Below are 15566 nucleotides of genomic sequence, written 5' to 3' on the forward strand. Positions count from 1 at the left end.
CCATCTTGTCTATCTTCTCTGAGAATGAGTGGCACAAGACAGAGCGGCAGAATTTGTGTACAGTGTGAAATCAGTGAAAACACGGCGAAAATGCGTCTAACTTGGAAAAAGCTGTTGTGCGATAGACGGATTAAACAAGAATTCTGAGCTATCAGTTTAACAAACTGCCAAGAAACACCAAAAGGAGAAGTAAATGGATCATCCATGCCAACGTCCACTGACCACAGGTGGGTTGACAAGTTTCTAGGGTCACTATTAAGTGCAACTAAATAAAATTTTTGCTGATAATTGTCAGTTTTGTGGCCGCCGCTAGAACAGCCAGCCATTTTGTTAAATGTTTTGCCACTCAAAGGAGAAGTACATCAGTAGCAGTAGCCATATGTCAGGTATATAAAATTTTGGGATAAAAAATCCTATAAAAATACACAAATTCTGTGTAATTGCAAAGTTTTGTCAGTAAGCTTTCATTAAAAACATCCATTATGATGAGCCTTGTCTTCTACAAAGGTGAGATGGTGTAATGGTGTTAGGCAAGACAAACATTTATGTCAGGTAAAGCAATGTCTGGCCATATGCCAATGTCCACAGACTACAGGTTGTTTGGCAAGTTGTCAGGGTCACTGTTAAGGCCAACTAAATTCAATTTAAGCTGATAATAGTCAGTTTTACTGGCATTTTTCGCAGCAGCCGCTATGAAAACCAGACATTTTGTTGAATGTATTGCCACTCAACAGGGCGAGCTCCGGCATGGTCACGTGGAAAAGTGTCGTCAATGCTTACCCTCTATATCAGTGTTTCTCAACCCTGGTCTTCAAGGACCCCCTTCCAGAAAGTTTTAGATGTCTCCTTATTTAAAACACCTGAACCAACTCATCAGCATCCTTCCAGAATGTCTCCCTATCAAGCTAGTAATTTAAATCAGGTGTGTTAATTAAGGAGACATCTAAAACATTCTGGAAGGGGGTCCTTGAGGACCAGGGTTGAGAAACACTGCTCTATATCATGGGTCTTCAACCGGAGGTCCGTGACGGAACTGCAGGGGGTCTGCCAAATGATGTTTAACGACAAGCTATTTTTTGGTTAAAAACTTAAAATATATGTAAAAAACATTACATGTCCCCTTAAAGTTGTGCACGTGCGTGGCCGCATAGGTTTGAAGGCGCGCGTTCAGTTTAGCCAGCGGACCAAAATAAAATATCTAAAGATTATAAATGTCCACTCAGGAAGCAGCAGTAGCGACAGAAAAGTCATCACGCGATGGCATTTTTCTCAGTTTCAGTGTTTGCGTAGTTACTGCACTTAGCCTTTGTAGGGCAGTATGGATTAATGGTGTATTGATTATTGTATGTAAGAGAGGTGTGAAGACACTTGCTTGGTGTCAGCAGGATAACAGATGTGACGATCAGAGAGCAGATGACCAGAATAACCAGCAGTGCTATGGCAATTCCTTTCCAGTTTCTCTGTGGAGGACTGCTGCCAACCAGCTCCTGTCAATCACAAACACACACAATTTTAATTGCTTTTAACAGTCTGTTTAAGAAGAGAAAATGTCCAAAAATAAAATTGAAAACAGAATAAGAAAATCAAATTCTGATGCAAAGGCCCTAGGGGACAGATCTGTTTTGACGTACCGAGTCGATTTCTTCTACTGTATGCTGTCAGGGATTTGGGACTGTAATAACTAAAGGCTGACTCGACACTTTTTACTTGTTTAAGATGCAGTTGAATAAACTGGCTGATTTTTCTGCAGCATATTCAGAAACCATATTGTAAAGGTGTGTATATGCATAGTGTGCTTTAAAAACTAATGGAAGGCTGAAAGGTTCAGTCTCATTGTTTTGAATTTGTTTTTTTGTCATGTCTGGATTGCTCAAGCAGTAGCAATTATGAGACATTTGTTAATGTAGTTGTTACACCAACTGTAAAATTAAAACACATCAATCAAACACATTGAATAAACAGAATATTAAAGGTGGGGTGTATGATTTTTAAAAACACGGCCCGAGTACCAAAACACACTTGTAGCCAGCAGTATGGGGTGTGTTTACTAACCGAAATCGTTGTCTGGGTTGCGTATGTGTGGGGCGGTCTATCAAAACAAGGTCTAGATTCTATTGGGGTAGGGGCGTGTTTGTTTAGGTGATTTCAAATGTCAACATTGGCTTTCAGAGATCATGCACCCCGCCTTTAATGATGTTTCAACACAATCTCATGGTTCATTCGTAAAGAGATCTTATTCATACGTTTAAGTATGATCCGCTTTCACCCCCAGGAACAGCAGTTTTAGAGGCTTCATTTTTGCTTTTTCAAAAAAGATTTAAGTATGAATTTATGCAAATTAGCCACCTCGTAAAATAGCTGCAAATTCCAGAGAGATCAGGCGTATATTCTCAAAAACAAGCCTTTTTTATGACTATGACCATTTGTAAATTTGTTCAGTAATACCATGCAGTATATTAGGATGATTGCAGGATGATCATAAGGGTGCTGGTGGTCTGTAAGACGGAGAGCAATCACCATGGAGGTTGTAAGAATGTGATTGCTCAGGTCAGCTTTCTGTCTGGGTTGAGACCACAGGGGAGTTTTGAACTGTGCTGATCTCTGTTAATAGTGGAATGAGCCAGAGACTGAGCTGACAAGAACAAATCAGGGAGGAGAGAAGAAAATTATCGTTTGTTTGCAAGAAATGGATTTGTCTGGAAACCAGAGTGAAGGGGAGTGCAATCCACAGCAGCTTATGTTTATAAAGGGGATTATGTTGGGACAAAATGTTAAACGTTCCCGCATTTGTAAGTCGCTTGGATAGAAGTGTGCTAAATGAATAAATGTAAATGCAGTTCTGGATTCTGATTGGATGAGTCGTGTTTGAAGCCATTAAGCCGTTAACAATAAGCAGCCAACAGGTTACTAATAAAACATATTACATAGTGGAGGATTTTTTATCCTATTTAATAAGAATAAGAATAATAATAATAATAAATATAAATATATATAGAATAAAACTATATATGTAAAATAAATAAATAATAAATAAACTACTTAACTCTTTCACCGCCAGCATTTTTAAAAAAAGTTGCCAGCGCCAGCGTTTTTCATGATTTTCACCAAAGTTTAATGCCTTCCAGAAAATGTTCTTCTTTAAATATATAAACATACAATATACCAAATGAAAGAACAGACCCTCTGCTTTCAAAAAAAAAAAAACCGTTTCATCCTACCTTTAGTGGTTCTTTTGCAATCAGCTTTTGAATATGGGTAGGTTTTTGCAAAAACACCATATTTTGAGCAAAAAGCAGAGATAATTCCATTTTTATGACGGATTTTTCATAGAGATCCCATTCAGAGCGATCTTTAAAACAGACACGGACATGCAGCAGCTTGCCATAGGGCAATACTTCCGGTTTTAAAAAGTTGCGGAAGGGCGCCACCTGGTGGATAATAGCGGTATTGCGGAAAGACGGAAAATCTCGTCATTGGCGGGGAAGCGTTTTCTCTTAATTGACGAGATATCTCGTCAATGGCGGGGAAAGAGTTAATAAACATCGGTTCTTTTATGACAGTGATGTTGTGTTTCTGTAAATAATGCTTCATTCTGATTGGCTTAGAAACATTGTATGGGTAAGCATTATTTTTTTTAGTAAACGCACACCTATGAAGTAGTTCCTGGTCTGTTGACTGCATTACAGTTCCATATCACCAATCCATGTTTAACTAAAATAATAGATTTACTTAATTTTAACAAATAAAGCATAAATCTTTGTGGTAGGAAAAGAAATGAAAAGAATAAATGCAATTATTAAAAAGAATATTACAAATTAATACAGCAAATAAACACTTATTGCCTGCTTGTTCAGTTTGATTTTTGCTTCATTCCTGATAATTGAAAACTAACAAATTATAATAAACATAAATACTGAAGAACAATTATATATAAATATTGATAGGCCAACTTGTTCCAATTGTTCCCATTATTGCAAACACAAGTGCAAACACTTTACATCAAAAGCAACATGTGTGGGGGAGTAGTGCTACAGTCTCTCTTTATTCCTCCATCTCGCATGAGGTCTCCCTCGTTCTCTCTCTTGCTTACTTGATATTTCTCTCTCTCTCTCTCTCTCTCTCTCTCTCTCTCTCTCTCTCTCTCTCTCTCTCTCTCGCTGTAAAATTGTTTTGGAATTAGCATTTTAAAGACAAAAACTGTCAAATGTCTTAAAATTTGAACAGTGTCATTTGTGTGGTAACCATGGTATAACCAAAATAATTGACTTTGGTTAATTGAATTCAGACTGTACTGTACACTACAGTACTTAAGTATTTTTACTAGTGATGCACCGATGTATCGGCCGCCGATATTTATCGGCCGATTTTTGATGAATTTGAAACCATCGGTATATCGGCAATAGCACGAGAAAGGCCGATACCGATTGTTTATTAATTAACTGCATAAAGAAATCCATTATATGTAAAAAACGAGTTAATGTTGTTAATAAAATAAATACTGAATTGCAAAAACCACCTTTGAAGGTTGTCATGCTGTCTTATTATATTTGTTTTAGCTTAATTTGTGCCTCTCTTATTATGTTGGTCAGTTAAATGTTAATTAGATCCAATCCATGTTCAGTAAAAATAATTTGATGCAGAAATAAACTAGCTTATAGACCAACTGTATAGTATTGTATACAAGTGTTTAATATCGGTATCGGCATCGGCCCGAAATTGTCTGTTTAAATCGGTATCGGCCCAAAAAAAAATCCTTTCGGTGCATCTCTAATTTTTACTTTCTACATAAAAGTAAATTTTTAAGTATTCATATTTTATCAGTTTTTTTCTTAGGAAAACATACATTCCAAAGCATATTATCATAATTTTTACTTCACTACATTTCATAATTTCAAGTTTTTTATTTAAAATTTAAGTACATTTAACATCTAGGTTTTTTTCTTTTACTTAAGTAAAAAGTACTTTTGTACTTTTACTCAAGAAAAGTAAAAGTACACAATTTTAATGTAATTATGTATTAAATCAATTTTAATATGCAATATAAAAGGAATACACAGTATGATTCTATGCTTTAGAATGTAGTGAACATTTTTTAGTAAAGTAAAGTAATTTTTTTCCCAAGACAAACACTCTGATAAAGCACAGATGCTTGGAAAATTTACTTAAAATATTCAAGTAGTGTCCGCATCTGATTGAATCATTTGAAAATAATGCACACTCCGATTCGCGTCATGGCTGCATTACCACCCTGGGTGTGCATTATTTTTTAATAATTCAACGGCCCATCGTCAATTGTTCCATAAGGAGCACATCATAAAGCACCCGTAATTTGTTTAAATTATCCATAATTCACAAAACTAGAATGTAATTGACCCCTTTTGTTAATTTTTTTCATTTGCAAAGTCACAGCTAAAAAACAACTTATCAAAAAACAGATGAAAATAATGCAGTAGCACTCATAAAACAAGTCACAAACAGTGTGACCAATACTGGTTAGTCAACAAACCATGTTATTCTAAAAACAGAAATCTATCTGTGTCCAAGTAAAGGTCAAGTGCCTCTTTAGTGCAAAATGGCAACAACCCCATTTCATCATAGATTTAGTTTTTCTAAAAGCATTAGTGATATTTTTTACCAAACTCAAAATCATTCCTTAATGGGGTCATCATTTTCAATGGTTTAAAATATTAATACAAAAATACATTTACAAGAAAGCACAGTTGCTAAAATCAAGCAATGTAACCAATGGCTACAGTATAAGCTGAACTGCACATCACTGCAACCAAGGTTATTGAACCTTTTGGCTAATTTTATTAAGTGTTAACAAAAATAATAGATATAACAATTCTGTTACTAACGTATAGGGGAAAATGTAAAGCTCAATCTGCTTGTTCAGTCTTACGTCATGCACTGCTTCTGGGTCCAACCGATCTTAAATGCCATAGCAAAAAATCATGCTAATATTGTATCATAATGCAAAACCACATTTTATGTTGTAATTTTAACAAATGATTTAAGAGATATCCATGTTCCCTAATTCAAGTACATAGGTCTTTGCAAACATGGCCACAGAGTTTAAAGACTTATTTAAAGGGACTTTAAGTAATAAATTAAGAGTGTACATTTTATCAAAAAATGATTTCTTATATTTCCACCCACCAACACAAACATTTTAAAAAAGATGCTTGCTTTATGTTCCCTGAAAGATGCCAGAGTAAGAGAGCGTTACGGTAACCAACTGTAATTGAAATCATTTTCTGACCGAGCTTCCCAGACCACAAAGCAAATGAATGGAATGAATATCCGACATTCACTCCTGAAATGTCCCTATAAAAGCAAAATATGTTTTTTCTCAAAATTGACTGGTTTATAGTACACAGCATTGTTCTTCCAGCAAGGCCACATCGGCCTGATGAAATATCGCTGTAAAGAAAAAGGTTGATTGTCTCCATTACCTCTGTGCAAGAGATGGCAAACTGAACTGCATTCGGATCTCTCTGAAAGATCTGACTACCGAAATTCAAAAACAGGAGAGACTTGGGCTGAATGTCACACTTTTTTTAGCTTCGTTTTTAAAGCCAGTTTATATGAGCAAATACTTTGTGGTCTTGGCTTAAAAAAATAATTCATATTAAAAATTATACAGTGTAATGAACGGTTTAATGAATGTAATATCTACATTTCCTGATACTAGTTTGCAATGTTTTTTTTTTTTACAGCAGATCACTGTGTTAGTTGATAAGAACGTCTGATATACATCTGATTCATGCCTTTTCTAATATCATAGAGACTTTATAGACTAATAGATTTCTTTGATATGTGTCTACATATCAAACAGCTAACATTGAGGCAGTGTTTGCAATGGACAAATCTTAATAAAGTCTATTAAAACAAATCAGAGATAGCACATTCGCTTACAGTTAACTTTTGATCACAATTCAATCGTTTCTTTGCATAAAAGTGCTTAAAGCTTGAACAAAAGCATTTTTGCACCACACAGCACATACATACTGTACAGCAAGCAAATGTAATAAATGTTTCTCAGAAAGAGCCTTGAGTGTGATCAAACAGACAAAACCAAGCCAGCCTTTTCCTCTGTGTGCGACGCTTTTCAATCTCAAAGTCAGATGTTTGTTTGAAATAAACAAAAGATGCAATGTCAAGGCAAATCGGGCTAGTCATCTTTAATTTCAGGATCCAATATTCTCAACACTAAAGCAAGAGCTTCATGTTGAGCTGGTTTGAGATAAGAACGCTACCTGTGATAAATAAAATGAACAAGCTTGTGTGCTTTGACTTAACACATGAGAACAAAGAAGATTGTGGCATCTGCGGGAGCTGGAAAACAGTCTGGTACTGTATGAGAATTTCAATTGTTCAATTTTAACAGCAATAAATACTGAAATTTCTTGTTTTCTTTCCGTCTTCTGTACGCATGTCTGTCTGTCTCATTTACTGTAACGTATTACAACATTAATTATGGACACCTTCATCTTCAGTTTATCAAAACTGAACCATTCTAGAAACCATTTTATTTTTTGTAAACATTAGTGTACAAAATTTCCAGTGTTCATGAAACTATTAGAAAAGTATGATTTTTATTAAAGTTAAACATGATAAAATTATAGCTTCAGCATTCCCTGTAAAGTTTAGTCAGTCTTTATATTCTGTTCGGTGCTTGATATAAATGTAAAAAAGCGTTGCAACCTTACTATCTATCAACAAGTTGTTTGTATCTGCCCAACTTTAAATTTCCTCATTTCTCACTATCAAAACAAAGCGCTCAATGGCTTCAAAGAGCCTAATTGAAATCTATTGTCCCTGTACAAAACATTGAAGTGAGCCATGGAGTGAATAAATATCTTTGTCTCGCAGTCATTTGACAGATGGGCTGCATAGGCGTCATTGTTTCCAATAGAGAACCTGCTGTACATGCATTTATTAATATACAGTGACAAACACGCACAAATACCACTGCAACAACACCAATAAAGATTGGAAGAAACAGGGAGGATGATACGTGGAATTAACTATTTCAGGTTAAATGAGTTAAAGGTAATGTGTCATTTTTTTAATTTTAAAATACTTTGTATTTAATCTTAATGCGGATAAGCAACCAGAAGTAAGCTACCCAAATAGTGCATACACTGGATCTCTGTGGCATCTCAACCAGATTTAAAAGGATAGTTTACCCCAAAAATAAAAATTCTGTCATTTACTGACGCTCATGTTGTTACAAGCCTATATAAATGTCTTTGTTTTGATGAACACAAAGCAAGATATTTTGAGAAATGTTTGTAACCAAACTGATCAGAGGACCCATTGACTTCCATATATTCTATATTCCTATCATGGAAGTCAGTGGGTTCTCTGATTGGTTTGTGAGGGTTAGTGAATGATAACAGAATTAAATTTTTTGGTGAACTATTCCTTTAAAGAGCAACAGCTTAAGTTGGGACTATCTATCACTCTGGGATAGTGAAACGTAAAGTAATTGTCTGTCTGAAGTCATTGCTATTCATATTGATCATGAAATTAAAAAGCTTTTTCAGTTTACAGTTTTGATGCAATTTAGAGTGCAAAATGTTCTGCCAAGTTAGTTTTAAATGTCTCAACTTTGAGATTGAAAAGTATACTCTAAAATGTTAGATTGTTTTAACTCATGGCTGACTAAAATATGGACAAACCCAACAGTTGGGTTATAAATAAATCTATGCTGGACGGTTTCATCCTTTAATGGGGCAATTTAGCGCAATTTAGGGAGTGAAAATATCTGCGGGTTGTATCAGCCGCTCTCTGATGTGATGCCTCTTCTCTTAGCAACAATTGCAGCCATTTCAAAAGCAAAATGATTGAAGACATACTTTTTTCGGCATTAAATAATGGCTGTATGAGAATTTCAATTGTTCAATTTTAACAGCAATGAATACTGAAATTTCTTGTTATCTATCCGTCTACAGTACTTACGCATGTCTGTCTGTCTTATTAACGTATTATAACATTAAAGGTGCAATTTGTAAGATATTTGCAGTAAAATGTCCAAAAACCACTAGGCCACACTGTAAAAAAAATCCGTAGAAATTACAATGTTATTGCAGCTGGGTTGCCGGAAATTTACCGTAGATTTACGTTTATGTTATTTACTAGCAAGAGTTTGTTCAAAGTAAAATAAATTTTAAATATTAACAAGTCTTTATCTTTACAGAATTAAACTATACAATAACAGCCTCATGCAAAGCATTCTGGGAACCAGAATTCATCATCAAGCTTTTTCTGTTTTTGCCTCAGATTTTGTTTTCCAGAATGTTTTGCTTGATATTGTCTTTTTTAGTTTTACTCTGTAAAGACAAAGACTTGTAAATGTTTATTGTTCATTTAACTTTGAACAAACTCTTGCCAGTAAATAACATAAATGTAAATCTACGGTACATTACCGGCAACCCAGCTGCAATTTCTACTGAATTTTTTTACAGTGCAGTGTTATATATTTTGTCCAGCTGATTACTATCAATATCTGTAATGTTTTCAACTACTTGTAAATCGTGAGAAAATTGCCATTCAAAACATTGACACGGGGCAGTGCAGTCTCCTGTCAATGACGTTAATATCCATGTGACCCTTTGTCACCACCTTTACTGACGTGAAAACCACATGACAACAGTGGTCGAGTTCGAAAAAATAAAATGGCGGCCAAGGAAGCGACTGGAGCACAAATTTAGTGTAAATAAAGGTATATTTTCACTTTTTACACACTTTAATTGTATTTCTAGCGAGAAATTAGTATTGTAGTTTTCAAATATGTGATAAGTTATCACAAAGGCCATCTGTTTATATTTCAAACACGCTGCCTTCATGCCTCCGAAGTCATTGCCTCATGAGGCAGCGGGGCAACAAGTCACTGCCTTGAGTTTTTGGACGCAGCCAGTGTCGTGGACAAATGCGGAAATATGCGTTAGCGCCTGTCGGGCTACGCGCTTGCTTATGGACTTTTGGATTAATCTTTACCGTCTGCCGCTGGTTATGTCAGCAAAGACAAAGACAGCAAAGACAGCTCCCGTAAGCGTACGGGCCAACCAAACAACCCAAAAAGAGTTTGGAACAAAACGAGTGAAAAAATGAGGATCAATTTGGTGTTGCATTATCTGGATGAGCTTCGCGACAACATTTAACTAGACAGAGATTCTGATCCTAATTGTGTTTAACGCGATGGGTGAGTTGTTTTGATTCGTAACCCTTCAAAAAACATATGCTATTATATTGATAGATTGAGCCTAATAAACTTTCCCTGAAAAGTTAAGTCAGTCTTTATATTCTGTTCAGTGCTTGATATAAATGTAAAAAAGCTCCTATAAAATTGGATCTGAAAGGGAAACTCCTAGAAATGTATAAGCAATGAAGTCAGTCTCAAAAATAACTAGACCACACATTTTCAGCGTTAATGAATTTTCCACTGCACATCTGTAGTAAATGCAGACAGTCGTTATTTAACGCCAAAATGATGGTTTGTGCTGACAGAAGCTGTTAGTAAATATGGCCCTTAGTTGGGTAACAACAACCCATCATACAGTAGGTTTATAACCCAATTGTTGGGTTTGTCCATATTTTACCCAACCAAAAGTTAAAACCACATTTTTTAGAGTATACATGTACTTGTTTCAATCAGTCTCAGTGGCCACCGGTCACTTCTTTTTCGAGGGCGCACGATGCGAAGCTCGTCACAACATGTATGTAGCCCGTAATACAGTACGTGTTGCTTATCATTTTAAATGTGTGTTTGTTGCGTCATGTAAACTTATAAGTGTGACGTCAAAATACGGGCCTGCTGCCGATGCGGGTTTATGATAAAAAAGACGCCCGCGTTTGCCTGATACTCGCATAATCTCATGCATAATTAGAGTTTAGTGTTAAGTGAGTGTCTTGCGAGTATTTTGTGAACACAAGCGTCTCTTTTATCATAAATCCTTTCAACGTGTGTGGAGCAGGCTCATACTTTGAGGAGCGGCATGATGCTGGTTCACATGACATTCTGAACACATATTTTGAATTGGCGACCCTCAGAAGAGAAGTCACCGGGCGCCAATGATCAGTGTATTAATGTTTTCAAGTCAATCAAAATGGGTTTTGAGTCTGACTCTTGACACTGGACTAAACTACAACATAAGGGCAACATAAACATGATAACATAAGTAAAGATGACCCTGTTCACATGCAATCAGAATCAATGCATGATATACTTTACTATTTTTAACATTGATTTTATAATGTACAAAAAAATCAAACACATACAACTATTTTTGATTTTATTAACACATACCATACATGCAACCTGCATTGAATCGTCAAGGGTTTTGAAACATAGTTATCGAAACAGTCCCATTTGTAGCTTGTGTCTGTTTGATAAACATGAAAATCCCTGTTTTCCCCTGAGTGCCAATGTAATTGTCCAACAAATCTCAGACACAAAACAGATGAAAGCATTCTCAACAACAACAAGGGATTTTATTTTAGAGCGTGGCAGGACAGTATGTGTGTATTAAGCAGATTTCCACTGGGATCTGTGAGCGACAGAGATTTCAGAAATTCCTCAGATGAAATGAAGATTGTATCTCTGTATCACCGAACCAAAATCTCAACTTTCTAAGTGGTTCAGGCACTTCTGCCATCACATCCAATGTGAAAACAAAAAGAATGAATTCAGTAAGGGGAGTTTGATCCCAGGAAATTGCTCGTAGATGCTGAAGTAAAAGCTTATCAGATATGAGCTTCACTTTTAAGAATTTAGTACCTAATTGCATGCAGTACATATAATGTATAATTATAATAAATCACATAAGTCAGTTTTGAATCGATAGCAATAAGCTTTGTATTGTACAGCACATCACCTTCCCATATTAAAATGATAGATACTTCAGTCAAATTAATAATGAAAAAAAACCAATCCATATACTGTAATAATTGAGAAGATTGCGAATACGTCTTAGTGCGTCTGATATGTTTTCTTGTAAATGAGCTTTTTTTATCAGACTCTTAATGGATTCTGCAAACAAACCATTATTTATGAATGGCCTGAGGCTGGGATTAAGTGGATTTAAAGCTAAAGTATTTAATGAACAGACAATGTTCAAAGAGCATCCGGTTAATATAATAATCAAGACTATTTGGCATTTAGTGGCTTTTGCATCTGAGCTCCTCAATTGGATGTAATAATTGTAATTAAAATAAAACACTGCACAAACTAAATTTTGTGTCTTATGTATTTGTTTCATATAAAACACAAAAATCCATATAAAAAATTTCAAAATCCGTAAAATACACTAGGGACCCGAGACTCATTCTTGCCGTAAGGATAAAACATTTCAAACCTCATCCATGGTTTTGATGTTCAAAGAAAGAGGAATTTGTTAGTTTGTGTTGTTTTAGCGAACAAGGTTGGCATCTACTCGAGTGACGGTGAAGGATGAAATGGATCTTTCCTGATCTCCAAATCCCTGTTTCCAGGGGAACCAGGGAAAGCGATGACAATGGGTAATGAGAGCGAGAGTGTGAACACGATAGTGGCAAATTTTGGGGATTCGCTCTGACCGAAGGCAAAATGAAAACTGGAATCACAGATTTTACTTGACCGATGCATCTTTGAAATACATACTGTCGTTTACCAGCACAACAGGTAGATCTTTAAAGCCACATCAAATGGGATTTTCTTGATGTCCTTTTAGGGTTAAGCCAGAAAAGCACAGCTAAACCAGACTTAAATTACTTGTTATGTTGAGTTAAATCAAATATAAATGATGTTGGTACTCTAAAACAGACACAGGACTGGCTGTTGTCAACTCTACTGTTGTCCTTTGGAACTGGGCAATATTTACGTAATTATCTTGATGACGGCTTCAGCATCGGGTGATACGACATTGCGTCGCGTCTTGGCATTAGGTTGAAACAGTAAATAATGATAAAATATAAATGTTTTATATTATAAGAAGTTATGAAATAATAAGTTACTGTCACACTGAGAGCTGTGCATGTACCTGCGTGCACAAGCAGCTGGCAGTGCGGAGTTCCTAACTTACTTATTTTTAAGTTATGTGCGCAAATTACAGAAGCTTGTTTTGTTAGGTATTCCTGGCATGCATTTATTTAAAGTAACAGCAGCGTAAACGCTGTTTATAAAATATTAGAAGATCATTCTAGCTAAACTTGTTTTTTACCATGAAATTTAGAAAAGTTCAATGTTAAAGTTGATGCTTATGTAGTTTATTTTTTTTTTATTAAAAAAAAACATTTTTTGAGTTTAATTTATTTTAATTTTTTCTTATTTAATTTAAATAATTAATATATGCCTATTTTATTGTTTAAGGTGAACAATGCCCCTTTTGCACTGAATTTATGCTGGACTTGTTTTTTGTGATTTGTTATATTTTCCTTGGCACTGCCACTTTATTTTTTATGTTGAAAATTTTTGTTTGTGTATTTGTTTAACTGAGAAAATTCTTAAATAAAATATTGGCATTAATGGCAGATGTTACATTTATTATTTGTTAGTGAATTCTACATATAAAAAATGATTAGAATATTCGCCTAATTGAAAAAATAATAAATAGATTAATTGATAGTTGCAGCTCTGACACATACTACTTAGAGGGGGTGACAAATGCATGCACTACACCATTGGATTTATACAGTAAATTCCAGGTTGAATTAAGTTGCTGATGGAATACCAACATGGGTTTAAGCAACCCTGTACTGCATTAGATTAAATGTACCTCAATTGTTTTTAATGCAAAATACATTAATTAAATGTACCATGTGAATATATTTGGCAGTGATATGTTGGCTTAGTTGTATCTATCATTATAAACTTTGCAAATGTGTAATGATGTTACCTAAATATTTATTAAAAAATTCTAATTAAAACTCTACTTATTTGCTTTGGAAGTGGTAAGTTTTGGGTTAGTTTAGACTAAGCAAACCTACTGCATCAGCAATATGAAACAGACTCAAGGATGAATCTATCGCAAGCCATAAATATATAATCGATGTAAAGGTCTAAATTAAGAATGTGGGCAGAGGATCAGATTCAGGGCTGATGGGTCATCCGTCTGATGCCATTCATTTGAAACTACATCCTGCTGGAAAGTTTGGAGATTTTCTGTGGAGACACAAAACCTTCAAAAGGGACAAGGGCCACAGGGGTGAAATGGTCCATATGGGGGCATATTACGGTACATAACAAAGGCCAGTCTGAAAAACACCCTCTGTCTATCATGTTGTTCACACTGCAGAAACAACTAAGAGCTCTTGATCTTGTAATTGAACAGACAAAAACCCTTTTTTATTGTTCTCGATTGTTCCATGCATAGCACAGAATATAGATTGAGTGCTCTGTACACTGCCACACCAACGCTCTTATCAAACTCTTATTGTTGAAGTGGAAACATTGTTTTTATAGTATGGAATAGCAGCTGCTGAATGGAATGGCATCTGTAATGTTGCTTTCACAAAACAACTTTTGATTAACCCTAAGGACATCTATGTTGGAGCTTTACAGGTGTACTGTTCATGTTCATTTAGTATAACAATACACTAAATCAGTTGTTTAATAAGGAGGTGCTCTTCTCTCCTGTGACCTCACCTCATAGTACCCAAAATTCCCTGCTGTAGTCAAGACTACGAAAGGAAATCCTTACAAGAATAATTCATGAAAAATGAAAGATAATCATTCACTTCCTAATCTACAGTATTATGTGTAAAATAATAAAAAAAATGACATTTCTACCATTGCATGGTACTGTATAGAGCGTTTCAGCAGTAACAACATAAACAAATGGCTTTCGTAGAACAAATGCAACTTCCGGTAATCTCCGCAAAGAATCAATAACAACTAAGTCCTTTTAGAGTAGTTTATTTTCCAGCTCCCCTAGAGTTAAACATTTGATTTTTACAACTTTGGAATCGATTCCGCTGATATCCGGGTCTGGCACTTTTAGCAGAGCTTAGCATAATCCATTGAATCTGATTAGACCATTAGCATTGTGCTTAAAAATAACCAAAGAGTTTTGATATTTTTCCTATTTAAAACTTGACTCTTCTGTAGTTACATTAGAGTAAATTTTTAAATAGGAAAAATATCCAAACTCTTTGTGGTTTTTTAGCGCGATGCTAATGGTCGCTAAGCTATGCTAAAAGTGGTACCACCAGACCCGGAGATCAGCTGAATGGATTCCAAAACTGTAAAAATCTAATGTTTAACTCTAGGGGAGCTGGAAAATGAGCATATTTTAAAAAAGTGTCCCTTTAACTACAGTTCGGCTGCCAAACCTCCCTTCAAGTAGTGGTAATCCATAATCGCCGTCTTCCCTCATCTTAAGGAAACCAAACATTTGTTATTTTCTATGAGGTATTTGTTCCAGAGTTCAGTTTAGACACTAAACAAACAGAGACCAGAAGTTCCACTCAGATGTGTGATCGCATCACCCACGTGCGTCCGATGAAACCGTCTATACATGCTCCAACCCTATTGTGTACCACATAACCTGTCATGTTAAGATAATGTATTTTAAGGGCTAATT

General features: G+C 35.3%; 1 protein-coding gene across 4 annotated transcripts in view; it reads right to left on the reverse strand.

Moving 5' to 3' along the window:
• The window catches only part of dpp6b (dipeptidyl-peptidase 6b), a 155277-nt gene that overhangs the window by 42801 nt on the left and 96910 nt on the right, over positions 1-15566 (reverse strand). For all 4 annotated transcript variants that reach the window (XM_065268151.2, XM_065268158.2, XM_065268147.2 and 1 more), the window contains one exon: positions 1373-1487. In XM_065268151.2, the coding sequence (XP_065124223.1) occupies positions 1373-1487 (115 nt within the window). The remainder of the gene's footprint in view (positions 1-1372; positions 1488-15566) is intronic.

Source organism: Paramisgurnus dabryanus, chromosome 6 (genome assembly GCF_030506205.2).
Source record: "Paramisgurnus dabryanus chromosome 6, PD_genome_1.1, whole genome shotgun sequence".
Lineage (NCBI taxonomy): Eukaryota > Metazoa > Chordata > Actinopteri > Cypriniformes > Cobitidae > Paramisgurnus > Paramisgurnus dabryanus.